Source organism: Rattus norvegicus, chromosome 7 (assembly GCF_021556685.1).
Source record: "Rattus norvegicus strain SHRSP/BbbUtx chromosome 7, alternate assembly SHRSP_T2T, whole genome shotgun sequence".
Classification (NCBI taxonomy): domain Eukaryota; kingdom Metazoa; phylum Chordata; class Mammalia; order Rodentia; family Muridae; genus Rattus; species Rattus norvegicus.
This window is the reverse complement of record NC_141540.1, coordinates 52542319-52556588: the sequence shown is the minus strand read 5'-3', so window position 1 is coordinate 52556588 and position 14270 is coordinate 52542319. Positions and strand designations below refer to the sequence as shown.

General features: G+C 36.2%; 1 protein-coding gene and 1 long non-coding RNA gene across 9 annotated transcripts in view; one reads left to right on the top strand and one right to left on the bottom strand.

Annotated features, from left to right (window-relative positions):
• Positions 1-8146, top strand: part of Ptprq (protein tyrosine phosphatase, receptor type, Q) — a 182501-nt gene extending 174355 nt beyond the window's left edge. The window contains 2 exon segments of the mRNA NM_022925.2: positions 4533-4656; positions 5144-8146. Coding sequence (NP_075214.2) covers positions 4533-4656; positions 5144-5181 — 162 coding nt within the window. The 3' untranslated portion in view covers positions 5182-8146.
• The window catches only part of LOC120093580 (uncharacterized), a 197410-nt gene that overhangs the window by 170095 nt on the left and 13045 nt on the right, over positions 1-14270 (bottom strand). The window lies entirely within an intron of this gene.

Genomic DNA, 14270 nt, shown 5'->3' with positions numbered 1-14270 from the left:
TACCAGATTTTTCTACCAGTAAATGCAAAGATCTTTCACATCCATGTTTTCCAAAGTATAAGCTGAAATACCAGTGTTACCAAACTTATCAAAATCCGAGAAATCAGAGCTGTTGCTAAGTGTGAGGAAGGAACCGACTTTTGAATGCAGAAGGTCTCAGAGCCCTTAAGCGACTGTGCGTTGACAATACCACATGAAGGTTTATTTTTTGCAACATTTCTACCACTTGGGGTGACTCTCAGTATTTTTGGACCGCAGAGATGTGATGCTACGCCATGTTGCATTACCTGTCTTAGGAAACTGATGCCATCGGCCTCAGATGCCCAGCACTTATTGGGAGAAATGTTTTAAGTATTTAAATCCAGCACAAGTTATTTCTGTTTTCCACAAATAAATTATTCACTTATGTGAATAACGAAGTCTGAGCAAAGTAAGAAATTATAAACCATGAAAGAGCAAGTAGGGAGGGAACACTTCTCTAAAGCTTATGCCAATCGCAATCGTTTGGGTTTCATATAAGCACATAGTTTCTTAAGAGAAACAATATGGAAGAATATTCCTTAAGCATACTTTAAGTTAGTTATAATGAGATGGATCGGCAGTTAAGAGCACTGACTGTGGAGGCCATGGACTCAATTCCAAGCACCTACAACCTTCTGTAACTCAAGTTTCAGAGAAGCCAACACCTTTTTAGGATTTCCTTGGGCACTGAACACACTTCGTGTGCAGACATATATGGAGGAAATATTCATACATATTGAATAAAATAAAGGTTTAAGAAGAAGTTATAAGTTTTTTGCGTGTCTTATTATAGTATTAATGTTAATGGTGCTGTTATTTTTACCTTGTGATACGGTACAATATTGCTTTAGAAGCTCAAAAAATGCCATTGTTCATTGGAGCTTGTATGTAAACTATATGTTTTAACCTCTAGTGTTTTGTAGGGATCATTCACTGCCACTCCAATTCTGGAAGGACCAGCTAGCTAAAACTAGATCACGCCCATATCCATCCCCTTGTGTGTGTGCTGATGGGGGAGCAAGTGGGTTAAGTACCAGTCTTCCCTCAAACTGCTCCAGAGACAGGAAATGACACGTGATATGAGCTGCCTTCCTGAGTCTACTACCTAGATAGTCCACAGATCCCCAAACTCAAAAGCACTATTCATTTGGTTTAATTTTTACATCACTGATTAATTTAGATAAAACAACTTTGGACAAGTTTAAACTTACTATTATCGCAGTGTGTAACACATTTATAGACATGAAATCCCCACCACCATGTCCTCATAAATTTATTTTCTATAATTCTAAATTCAGTAATTCTTTAAAATGCTATCCTCATTTTCTATAATTATTATCCACAATCACATATACACACATATACACACATATACACACATGCAAAGACATACACACATGCACACACATACATACACACACATACACACACACACACACACACACACACACACACACACACACACACCACTTCTGAGTCCAATTAGTGTTGTGTGTGTATGTGAACATGGGCTTAGAGATAACCAATGAAACTTTGGCAATCTTAAGGAAAACTGACTCCCTTTCCCTCCGCAGCCATTGAGTGTCTGTAACTCTTTAGCCTTCTGAGCCTTTCACCCCATCATAACATGTTGTTATGGTAAAAGACAGCATATGCATTTTCTAGTAAGGCCTACAAATCAGATGGTTGCTCCTTATCCTGGGATCTTATAAGGACTCCAATGTCAACCCAAACTCTTAGCCATGATAAAAAGCTCAATTTCCCTCTTAATTTTAGTTTAAAATAGAAATAACGATAGAAAGCAAACTAACACTTTTCTTCTCAAATCCTTAATTAAGGGTAAACACTGGCATCGAACAGTATTGACAGAATTAGTAGTTGGATCTCTTGCCTAGGACAGAGTGGATTCCTGATTGTTTCCTGGATTCCTTCTTCAAACAAGAAGCATTGAATCACTTGCCAGACTTTGCAACTTTGTGAACAGTGTGTTCAATCAAGAACAATTAAAAAAAATAGTCCCAGTTTAGTACTTGATATATGTTATGGACTTCTTGCATCATATATGTTAGCCAGCTGGAGTAAACACAGGTTGGATAGGTGAACAGAGTGTTCAAAGTTTCCCAATTACTTACATGGAACGTTTCACAGTCAGAACTGAGTTCAGAATCGAGCTCCAGTGATTTTGGGCTCTGAGACTTGGAGCTGTTTTCCTTTACCGAGCTTTATCACTTACACAAGGGGGCTATCTATCAGCGCTGAGTAAAAACAAATATCTATAAAGCACCAGGCATCATGTCCAGGATGCAGTGCGTGTCCTACAAGATTTCCCTGCATCCCACCCTTACAGAAAATCAGTGCTTCGAAGCTCTCATCTGTCTTAGTTACCTGACGGTCTACCCTATCTAGCTTTTCTCTGCAATAAAAAACAACAGGAAAGAAGGACTAAATCCTGTCTCCGGTCCTTATAAAATGGTGTTGCCTTGCTTGAAGAGCCATGGCTTATCTTCTTCTGTTGCACCGAGGAGTGATTTCAGTTTCTCTGAGGGATGGTCCCGTTTGGCATGCACTGCAGTAAGTGAATATAGGAGTAGGAAGGCAGGAAACTCAGCGACATCCTGCCACTGAAAGTCACCAAAGGGACCCAGATCATAGCTAAGAGAAAGAGACATCCAAATGGCCGCTCTGAGAGAAGGATCTGAAGCATCATTACATCCTGAAATACTCTTGATGCCTTGATTAATGGTCGATGTGGATTAGTTTCTTTCCTGCTTTGAGTTCTCCTGGAAGTTAGCTGGCATAAACTCATACGGTAGAAGGAAAAATAACTGATGATACTTTTGGTACATATTTTATGTGTGTTATGTCCTTTAAATCTCCCAGCACAGGTTTTGTGATTCCTGGAACCAGGGAATTGAGCATCAGGAAAAGAAATAAATTCTTAAGGTGGTATAGTATGGTTGTTAAAGGTAGAAACACCAATTTTCATGACATTTCCCTGCTTCTTGGCAATAACACACAAGAAGGTTCTTGGAGCCCACAGGACCGTCTCATAGCTTGGCTTGCTCTCCCGGCAGAGTTTCCAGTCATCATTCTCTCTAGCAGGGAAGATGAGTTCCTGACAGCTCAAAGCCTCCAATATCAAATGCGACTTCAAGATCAAGTGTGCTTTTGAAAGATCCAAAAATTCATGAGCATAAATCATTTTTTAAAATAAGTGTGTTGTGTTGATTTCTATTAATAATGTTATTCACTTCATCCTATAAGTTTGAGGAACATAGTCGTTATGACATGGGACATCCTGAAAAACTTGGTAGAATTGGTATTCCCTGACTGGACTTCATATCTTAACAAAGCCAAAGACAATTTGATCATCTGTGAGTACGAAACTTGATCTCTAATGACTTTTTCATGTTCTCTAAATTACATCTGCCCTCAAATGGTAAAAATTGGGTAGCTGCAAAACTCAAATGAGATCAAGCAAACAAATATTTATTACACAATTGCTGTGCTCCAGGAACTGTTATTGCCGATTGGAATTTAGCACTAAATATCAAAGCGTTCTCATAGAGATGCCCTTCTGGTGGTGAAGCTTTACTGGAAAGGTTTTGGAGTCCACAAAGAAATACATATTGCTAATAGTGGTAAAAAAAAAATTCCAGCAGAGAAACTCCGCTGGAAAACTTCCAAAAGCATTTCAAAACATTACGTTAACTGATATGAATGTTAACCATTTAAAGTTATCATTTTTAAGAGTTTTCTCAAAATCAGCTTTATACATATTTACTAAGACATTGAATGATAATTCTTTTAATACCAGGTATAATCTGTAGGGAAGAGTAGGCACAGGTTAAAATAGATACTTTCATAGTCTCAACAACGTTGCGGCAATGCCAACAGGTTGGCATTGGCTTTAACCATGATACTAGGTTCAGTCTTGCAGTTGGAACATTAGAAATCTTTGTCCGGTGCTCATGTGTTAAGATACTTCAATGGCCAACCAGTACTCACAAATTAAGAAACAGTCTTTGGCATTGGGCCAGACCAATGTCCCAGTGATTAGCAGAATTACCAAATATATTTTAAAAGTGTTATTTGGTACATGAAAATGCTCACTCATAACATTCACAAGTAAATATAATATTTGTCTTTAAAAGAAAGGTATTTTTAAATACGCAGAAATGACCAAATTGTGTCTTTTTGGAAAAAGGAAGCTGAAATGTAGATATTTCATACAGCACACAGCTGCTTTTTCATACGCCAAGACAGAATATATTAATACTTGGTATTTAGTGGCAACTATCTAATGAAACAGCCTCTTGAGCCATTAAGAAGCCACATGAATTGGCAAAATCTTATGATGGAAAAGAAGAAAATAATTTGTAAACTATAATTCTGTTTCTAACTCCACATGTGTCAGATTCAGTCCATCTTCCATGATAACCTATAACCTACTTTATAAGAAACATCGACACCCTGTCGTTCACGTCAGTGTTTTTTCCTTTGTTGTCCAGGCACAGTACATCTTCTTACACCAGTGCATTCTGGATCTTTTATCAAATAAAGGAGGTCATCAGCCCGTCTGTTTTGTTAACTACTCCACACTTCAGAAGATGGACTCTTTGGATGCCATGGAAGGTGGGCAGACACAGGGCACACACAATTCACTAGTTTACTGTCTACGGCAGGACTGTTAACTTCAGCATAACTACAATTACTAAAATGTCGGAGAAGCTAGTTGAGTACCTATATCGTGTTTTTTATTTCATTAATACCTACGGTGAGATAATAGCTTTTGCAGTCTTGATCATGTTTTACCATTAAAAATCCAACAATTCAGGGGTTGGGGATTTAGCTCAGTGGTAGAGCGATTGCTTAGGAAGCGCAAGGCCCTGGGTTCGGTCCCCAGCTCCGAAAAAAAGAACCAAAAAAAAAAAAAAATCCAACAATTCATGGTGGGGGAAAAGAGGCCATGAATTTGAAAAAAAAAAGCAAAGGAAGTATGTGGGGGTGGGGTGGGATGTTGAGGGCCAATAAGGAAGGCAGAAATGATATAAGTATAACCCCCAAAATACCTTTGCACTGTTAACTACAACTGTCTTTGACATTTTACTATCTGCTGTAGGTGATGTTGAGCTTGAATGGGAAGAAACTACCATGTAAAATTTGGACCAAAGATTACAACAGGAGGATAGAATTTTCAGATCCCAGGAGCCAACATTATCCCTCTTGCTTCTGAATTGGACTGGGCAAAGGAAATCTTTATGCTTCCCGGACCATGCCTCACTGACTGGGCTGACTGTTTTATGGACGGATGGTTGTAGGAAAATGCTCATATAAGATAGTCATTTGTTTTATATAGAATTAAATATTATGTAATTAAAATGTTTAAGAAAATACATCATACAAATTTTCGAGGTCCTCAAGTCTTCTTGAAATAAGCCAAATATAAAATTATGATTATTTCATAGCGTACTTGTTTCAGAATACATTTTCCCTATGTATTGGGTTTCATTTTGAACAAAAGCTGTAGATGTTAATTTGGTAGTGTTATTTTGGCCTCCAGGCTGCTGATGTTTCTTATGGACGACTTCCAAGACTGTCATAATGATCTGCACTTCCACGCACGCCCCTGGGTTTTGAATCCTCTGTTTTATGAGTGTCGAGATATCATCTACTGATCCCGAACAGCTGAACAGTAACCTCGTGACACTGCAGAGACCGCTCGCCCTTTATTCTGCACACAGTAGCTCTCCGAGAAAACTTTAGGCTATTTAAATAGTACTGTGATCTCAAGTTTGCAAAAAGAAAAAGAAAATTTCAAAGTACAGCCTCACATAGGAAGTTATGCAGTACCATTCTAGCCTGCCTACACTGGCACACCAACAGGCACAGGTTGCACCCACTCTTGTTTTGGAATACAGAGTCGAGTGAATCAGAGTCCTTGTCAGCCAGATTTACACTCAACACTAACAGTTTTGAAGAGTTTCTGAGTAGAAATGTATAAAAAAGACAATAAAGCCCTTCAGTGTGTCTGTCGCACGTGTGGAAGCTGATGAATGGCATGCCTCTGTGGTGACAACAGAAACTTCCTCATAGATGACACTGAATAACCTGACGTCATATCTGAGGAAGAATACTTAGTACGACTTAAAGAAATTCACAAGGCTGGAGCAAATCAGACATTTAAAATATAAAATCATTTTAACTCCCTTCTCTCTGCATAATAATGTACATAATTTAACTGTACGAAATTGTTTTGTCAAAGAGTCAAATTCGTAATAACTAAATAGTATCCATTATCCTAATTCTGTGATAAAAACTATGCCTTGTGCTTTATTTCTGCCGAACTATGCATACAGACAATGTGAGCGCTAATAGAAATGAATATTGATGAGTTGGGTTACCTTGAAGCATGATTAAAATATTAATTAAATGTTATATGTATTATGACATCAACAATTATATCATATTATAGATATTACATATTAATATAAAATCATTTCTATATTAGAACAACATAATTGCAATTTATATGCTGCATGTAATTCACATAAAATTGCTTCCAAAGGCATCTTCAGAAATTAATATTGATATAGAATTCCAAGCAATTAAATATTTTATTCTAAAAAGCAGTATTATAAGTTCGAAATTTGCATGCTCTTTTTTTTTTACGAAAAGCATAGACAAATGAATAGCAACTCCAACTTCAATCAGCATGTTTATGCAATTGAAAGTTACAGAAAGCAATGATGACAATGAGGAGAGGTCTAAGAGGTTCGAGTCTCACTAAAGTCTCTCCTGGTAATGTATGGCAGGCAACAGGGTTTTTGTGTTTATGGAAGTAGCCAATGAAAAGTTCTGATTGGGTTTACTTTTAAATATAGTAAATAATAATGGTGATGGTGGTAAGAATAAAGAAAAATATATAATTTGGTTCAAAGGCCAGATCATGTTCTATGATATCTGAAAAATAGATTCATGAGAATAGCTTTCCTGGGTTACCCAGTGTGCTCAAATGTGAGTGTTCACAAAGCAACTGAGTAATACCAGCTCTCTTCTATAACAGCTCTGACTGAGCTGTAACATCTTAGTAAGTCACCTGCAGATTATTTTAAAATGCAAAGCCTCTTCACTGAAAATAAGAGAGTCATGAGAATCACTTTTGCTTATACTCCAAGTATATCACCGTCCACCTCAACCCATATTCTAAATAAGAGTGAATTTATAGAAGACAGTGTGGCTAGAATAGTTTCAGATCTCCTACAAATTAGTGAAGATGATTTTCAAAAGGACTTGAATTCTTCACCAGAAAACAATATGCAAGTTGTTATATCTGCACAGCTTAGTAATACATCAAGAGATTTTAACCGGGAGTAGATGGATAGACAAATGGCTTCCTAATTAGATTGTGGAAGGGCCCATGTAGATAGTAGTTCTACAGGTGGCTACTGAGTGTGAATTAAAATGAACACCTGTAGCCTTTTTAGATCCAGTTTGTCAAAGTTCATCGACACATTTGTACAGTAAATGAGCAACATGTGTTTCATAGGAGGCAAATGAAACTGGAGCCTCTCTGAATGGTTCGCCAGAGACCGGAGCAGCTGTGGGTAGTGCCTTTCACGCTGCACTTAAATGCACCGTTTTTTCCCTGTTACTTTATAGGAAACGTACATAATCAGTCTTTTGCAAAAATACTAATTAAACTTTGACCTCTGCATGAAAGGACAAGCCACACTCTGCAAACTACACCAAACACTTGAATTTTAAAATGGAATTTCTGTCCAGCAGAGTATCTGGTAAGCTCGTGCAGTCATTGGGATAACCAAGTCTATTTACAAGGTCTTTCAGGAAATTCAAAGTAACGTTTTTAAGAGAATTGGAGTGCAAAATGACTTGAACTACTCAAGTAAATGATACTAATAATTGAAACTTTAACGTTGTTAGGCATAAACTCAACAAAATACCTATCTTTTTAAAATAAAGAGTATTTGAGGATAAATGATTTGTTGAATATGCAGTTTCCAGGGAGTAAAGCATCTAGTGTATCTACTTCTGGAGATAGTCTAATGTTTATGATTATACACATGAAATGTTTTGAAACATAAAATAAACTTTACAGAGTTAGCTCTTTTCAGGCTGTCTTATCTGTAATGTAAAAATAGACCACATTATAACGAAGAAAATAAAACTTTTGATATTTATTTTAATTAATAAGCCAAGAAAAACTTTAACGATATCACATTAATAGTATCCAGTGTAGAACTACAAAATGTTGGACATGTGAAAAGTTTATAGCCCATAACTAGATAAATTATCGATTAATAGAAACTGAAAATATAACCAATAAGGCTAAACATCCTATTTAAGGATTGTATTGAATTTTATGATTATGGTTTCATATTTGTTTATATGTTTCACATGGACAGATTGAATAGAAAATGCTAACACATGAATTTGATTTCTACTGAATAAGACCATGGATATCTTCATAAACGAGTGACCAAAAACATGCTAAAGGAATGTTTGTATTTAAATAAAATATCTAGACACATACATGGTGTAAAATTGTGATTTGGAAAACGAGTTGAGAAATTTTTCACTTTAGATGACTTTAACTTGACGTTAAAAATGGCTAAAATATTGTCCTTTGAAAATAAAACTAATGTAGTAGGAAGTCTTCAAGTATGTCATTGTCCTCTGTTAATAAGACTATGCTTGCAAAGCCACATCCTACTCCAATGTAATGTCATATTTGCTGAAGTTATTTGTAGATTGGAAAGTCAACTGGGTGCTTTATAGAGCTTTTCACAATATTTATATCATCATTCTATGTAATCCTTACCAAATCATTTAAGCTTTTCTAGGTCCTATGTAATAGTTAAAGATAATAAAATATTAATTGTTGTCCCTTAGTTCGCATTTAAAGGTGAGTGTTGAATTTAAACCCTAGATCCTCATAGTTGAAAATATCCTATGGCTCTCTGCAGGTATCTCTTTAAGTCACATAGATGGCCTGCCTTGAATGATGTGAAATGTCCATTATGAAGGAAAAGCACAATTATGCCATGTCCCAATGTCCAGTTAGCTGAACAGAGACTCTCTGCTAGCCACAATAAAACAACACAAGGATAACTGTAGCCATGAGGCCTTTTATTCCAGAAAATGCATCACTCTGGGATGAAACACGATACGTTAATGTTAATGAAAAACCGTACCACATTCTAGGAGACAGGACTATATTTGAGATATATGAATTCTTTCAAAATTGACTTGTAAATTATTAAAACTGTTTTCTAAATTCAAAATTCTGAGTCTGTTTTTTGAAAGAGTAGAAAATTACCCGAGGCTTGAATAGAAATCTGAGCCCTTAGTAAAACTAGACTTTCCCCAACAAAATTCTAAAGTTTGAAATACCAAAATAAAACACATGACAGTGGAAAACTCCCGATTCCTTTTTAAATTAAGAAGCCAATGAAACACAGTTTAAAATGTTTCACTAACAACATAAGACATCTAACAATGAATTACCTAATGTAGGAAAATGCATGTGATCAATAACCACAATCGTGACACATTAATAAAACAGATGCTGTAGGGCTGTATATATGACTGAGCGTTCAAAAGAATACTTTCTTGTCTTGCAGAGGACCCAAGTTTGATTCCCAGAACCCATATCAGGAGACTCATCCTGCTGTATCTCCAATCCAGGAACCTAAGATTTCTGGCCTCTGTGGGCATCTGCACTCACGTGCACACATGCACACACAGGCAAATATGCACACGCACACAAATAAAATTTTAAAAAAATCATAAAGCCCAGATGCTATGTTATTTACCCTTTCTTTGGCTGTGATGAAATGCCATGACGCACAGTTTAAGGAAGAAAGAGCTTACTTGGGTTCACAGTTTGAGGGTACAGTCCATCTTGGTGGGTTAAGTCATGGCGGCAGGAACCTGAGAAGGCAGCTGGTCACAGTATCCACCAAAAGCAGAGAATGGTGAATGCTGGTGCTCAGCTAGCTTTCTCCTTTGTATATACTCCAGGGCCCAAGTTCAGAGGATCATGCTGCCTACTTTCAGGGTGAATATTCCCATCTCAGTCAACCTATATAGGTAATAACTAAAATGTGGCCAGAGGCCTGCCTTTAGGTTATTTTAGATCTTGTATAGCTGATCATGTTAACCATCAAAGACAGATAAATGTAGTAAATAAAAAAATATTTTTAATATAGCTGTTGAAAGTTTGATAATAGACAGGGAATATGAACGTTACTGGAAAATAAAAAGACTATTATAAAGAGACTATATTTGTTAAATTGGTATTTTTCCTTTTTATTAATTTGATTTAATCTTTATCAATTTATATGTGTATGGAGTAAATTCTGCCGATCTTGCCTTCCCACTCCTTATCTCTGCAAACAGCCTTTTAAACTCATAAAGAGCAAAGCCCTCATCAATCTTCCTAACTGACTGGGTTTAGATGAAATTCATCTGCAGATACAGAGAGACTTATTCAGATTTTTCTAAATCTTCAGTTAAATACTGAACTCTTTTTAGAGCTCTGTCTATGAGGCTCACAGTCAATCCACCAATTTTGTTATCTGTTATCTCCCACCCATAACAGCTGCAATGAACTGTGTAACCCAGTCTTTATGACCACAGTTCATTGGTTCTGGAGCTGAGGTGGGCCTTCTAGAGCACTAAGTACCTAGAGAAATCATGAGCCTGCCAAACACTTGATGGGTGGCATACACACACACACACACACACACACCATACACCTCACACACACACACACCATACACCTCACACACACACACACCAAGGAGAAGAGGAGGAGAAGAAGAAGCTTTTAATGATGAAAACTATAATATCCAATGTTGGGATTTATAAAATTAAGAGTATATTACACATTGCAGAACAGAAGGAATGTTCATAAACTTTAATATTTTAGAAATTATCAAGAAAAATAAAAAACAAACATTTAGAAAAGCCAACATTCCTCATATACACACACACATACATACACACACACATAAACATACACACACACATAAACACACACATACACACATACACACATGCATCACAAGTCCTATGATTTATTGAAAAGAAATTAAACTATAATTACAAGAAAGGACCTGCTTAACTGATCTTGGTAGCTTTATTTATAATAACTAAAAAATAGAGAAATCAAGTGTTTACCACTGGCAATAGACAAAAGAATTGTGGTTTATTTATGAAATGAAGTGTAACTTGGTAGTAAAATACTACTAAACTATTGATGAATAGTTCAAGAATAGAGAATTTCCAAAAGCAGGCCCAGGTAACAAAATAGATAAATAAGAATACTTATATCTGATTTGTATGTAGTTTGGGGATATGTCAAACTAATTTATAATATGAAAAACAAATGTTTATGTGAGCTGGGTAATGTAAAAACTAAATGTACCAACTGTTAAAATTCTTAAGTTACATTTCTTAAGTTACAAGAAATGTGAAGAATGATGAATCAGTTTCTCCTTGGATGGGGTAATGTTTATGGGGAACTCTATGTGCAAAATGCATTACACTATAGTGCATTTTACTTCATGTAAATTGTATAAATAAATAAAGTAGAACACATTAAAGAACAGACAATCAAATATTGAAAAGATATTTAAAGTTTGTCTGTTACTTATGTACAACTTGTGACATACCATCCTAAAGGAAACATAAATTCTTGAGTGGAAAAAGTTACAACTTCTACTGTGAGGGAGGATAGAGTTCAGGAGATTGCATAGAATGTAATTGGGAAACTACACAAGGATTCCCAAGTCATTTCTAATTCTCTCTCTCTCCCTCTCCCTCTCTCTGATGTGAAGGACATTTGACTGCATTATTGGATTTGATGGATTAAGTTACAAGTAAAGTCGTTCATTCTGTATAGGTTTCTTTTTAATTTAAAATATTTCCTAATGAGCATAGACACAAGATCATTTATCCAGAAGCAAAGTTGTTAATCTCAGAGAAGGTGTGGAAAGGTGGTTCTAAGAGGATTGGGTGCTTCAGACGGTAAAGGGAGAGGGAGATGTTTCCTTCAAAGCTGCACAATAGATTTATGAGAATAGCATAGTGGCTTTAATTGATAATGTATCAGATTCTGGCAACATATAGATCTTGGGTGTTTGCTGTAGTCACCACAAAAGTATCTCACCATGTGTGCTACTGTAGTTGGTAATTACTTGGATTTAACTATTCCACAACGTACATGGATTCTGGAACATTTGGTACATGACAATTGCATACAATTTTATTTTACATTTAATAAAGGTATCATTTTAGAAATTGTGAAATAACAAATATTTAATAATCATTAAAAGTGAATAATTTTATATACTATTGAGCTGTTGGAATAAATCATATGAAATGTCTATGGATTTTTTTCACAAATATATTATAGTTCCATGCTAGCATGGTTGTGCAAGTTAAATGTGAGAAAATTATTAATTTACACTTGTTATTTACTTATTCCATTTCCATAGGTATTTCTATTAAACAACTGATACTTTAAATATTAAATATGGTACTTGACAGAGTCCAAGTACTTTCCAGAAAGAGCATTTAATGGCTACAGAATATTTATAATGTCTGAGTTTCCATAGCCGAGATGGTGCATTTACTCACTAGATTCCCATGAACATATATTCATCAGAGTGTAGTTTGTTCATAAAGTTAATGGACAGTAAGCAGATTAGTATCGATGCCATAGTCTATTAAAAGAGTTGTACACTGTTAAAGAATATACTTAAATGGTGTTATGAATCTATATGTAAAACAAACTGTTATGATTATATGAGTCATAAGTAACCTTGTAGAACCACTACCAAGTCTAGGAAGTTTTCTGAAACATGTATAAGAATTGACTCATCTTGTGACAGTTCTTATGATGAGGCTCTATTATTTCCCTTTCACACTCATAAAGCCTCATGGTCACAGGGAGCCATGATTTCCACCATACCCTGCTGTGTTACATTGAGACCACCATGGAGATGACCACACCTCTGTTCCTACCAGCTTTTAATTATTACACACACATGAACACTAACCCGTGCTCAAAGCAGATGCTCTTGGGTATTGTTTGTTGTTGAGGTTTGGCCTTGCTGTTTATTGTAATGCTAAGTGTGTGCCCCCAAGACCTGGAGTATGCACACACAGCCAAATGACACCATGTGCATGTGACCCTGCCCCCAAGTTATTTCTGATTGGTAAATAAAGATGCCAACAGCCAATCACTGGGACAAAGAGACATAGGTAAAGTTTAGGACTCCTGGGCTTGGGGTCAGAAGAGGTCTATGCGGAAAGGAAGGTGAGGGACGAATGGAGGACAAGCTGCTATGGATTAGGTGAGCCATGAAAGCAGGCCCTGAGGACTGACCAATTAGAGTTATAAGCAGCTCAAATAAAACATCGTAAGCAATAACTCAGGGTTATTAATAGGAAAGTAGATTTTAATAACAGAGAGGGTAGATATCTGGCCAGCTTGAGTGCCGATTAAGGCTTATTGTAAATATAAAGATTGTGTGTGTGTTTGTTTTATCAGGGAACTGAATGATCGAGGCAGGCTAGAAATCCTGGATTGGGGTGAAAATTTTCTACAACAGTTTATGGTGATCTGTGTAGTTAGATTGCCTCACAGGGCCAATGCCAGTGCAGCCTTCGCACTGAGATATCTAGTTCATTTCCCGTAATCTATGTATTATATTGTATCACACAGTCAATGATGATACAGTCTTTGTATTTAGATATCTTGTTCATTATCCTTTCTATTGTGTGCTGCCTCTTCTGAATTATGTTTGGTCCTGACCAAGCCATATTATTTACTATGTAAATCTCTACAGCTTTTTGTCATATGTATGCCCCTCATACACAGCTCTGGTAATTTCATTGATCTCTTCAGTAACTCTTCATTGCCCATTGAATTAAACATACGTTAAAAATTACCTTTCCTGTAGTACTACCTCTGTTTTTCTGGACCAGTGCTTCTCAATTTCCATAATGCTGTAGCCCTTTAATACAGTTCCACATATTGTAGTGACCCCTCCAACCATAAAATTGTTTCCGTTGCTACTTCATAACTATGATTTTGCTACTGTTATGAATTGTAAGGTAAATACCTATGTTTTCAAATAGTCCTAGGTGACCCCCGTGAAAGGGTCATTTGACCCCCATGGTTGAGAACTACTGATCTAGACTTAAGTCAAATTGGT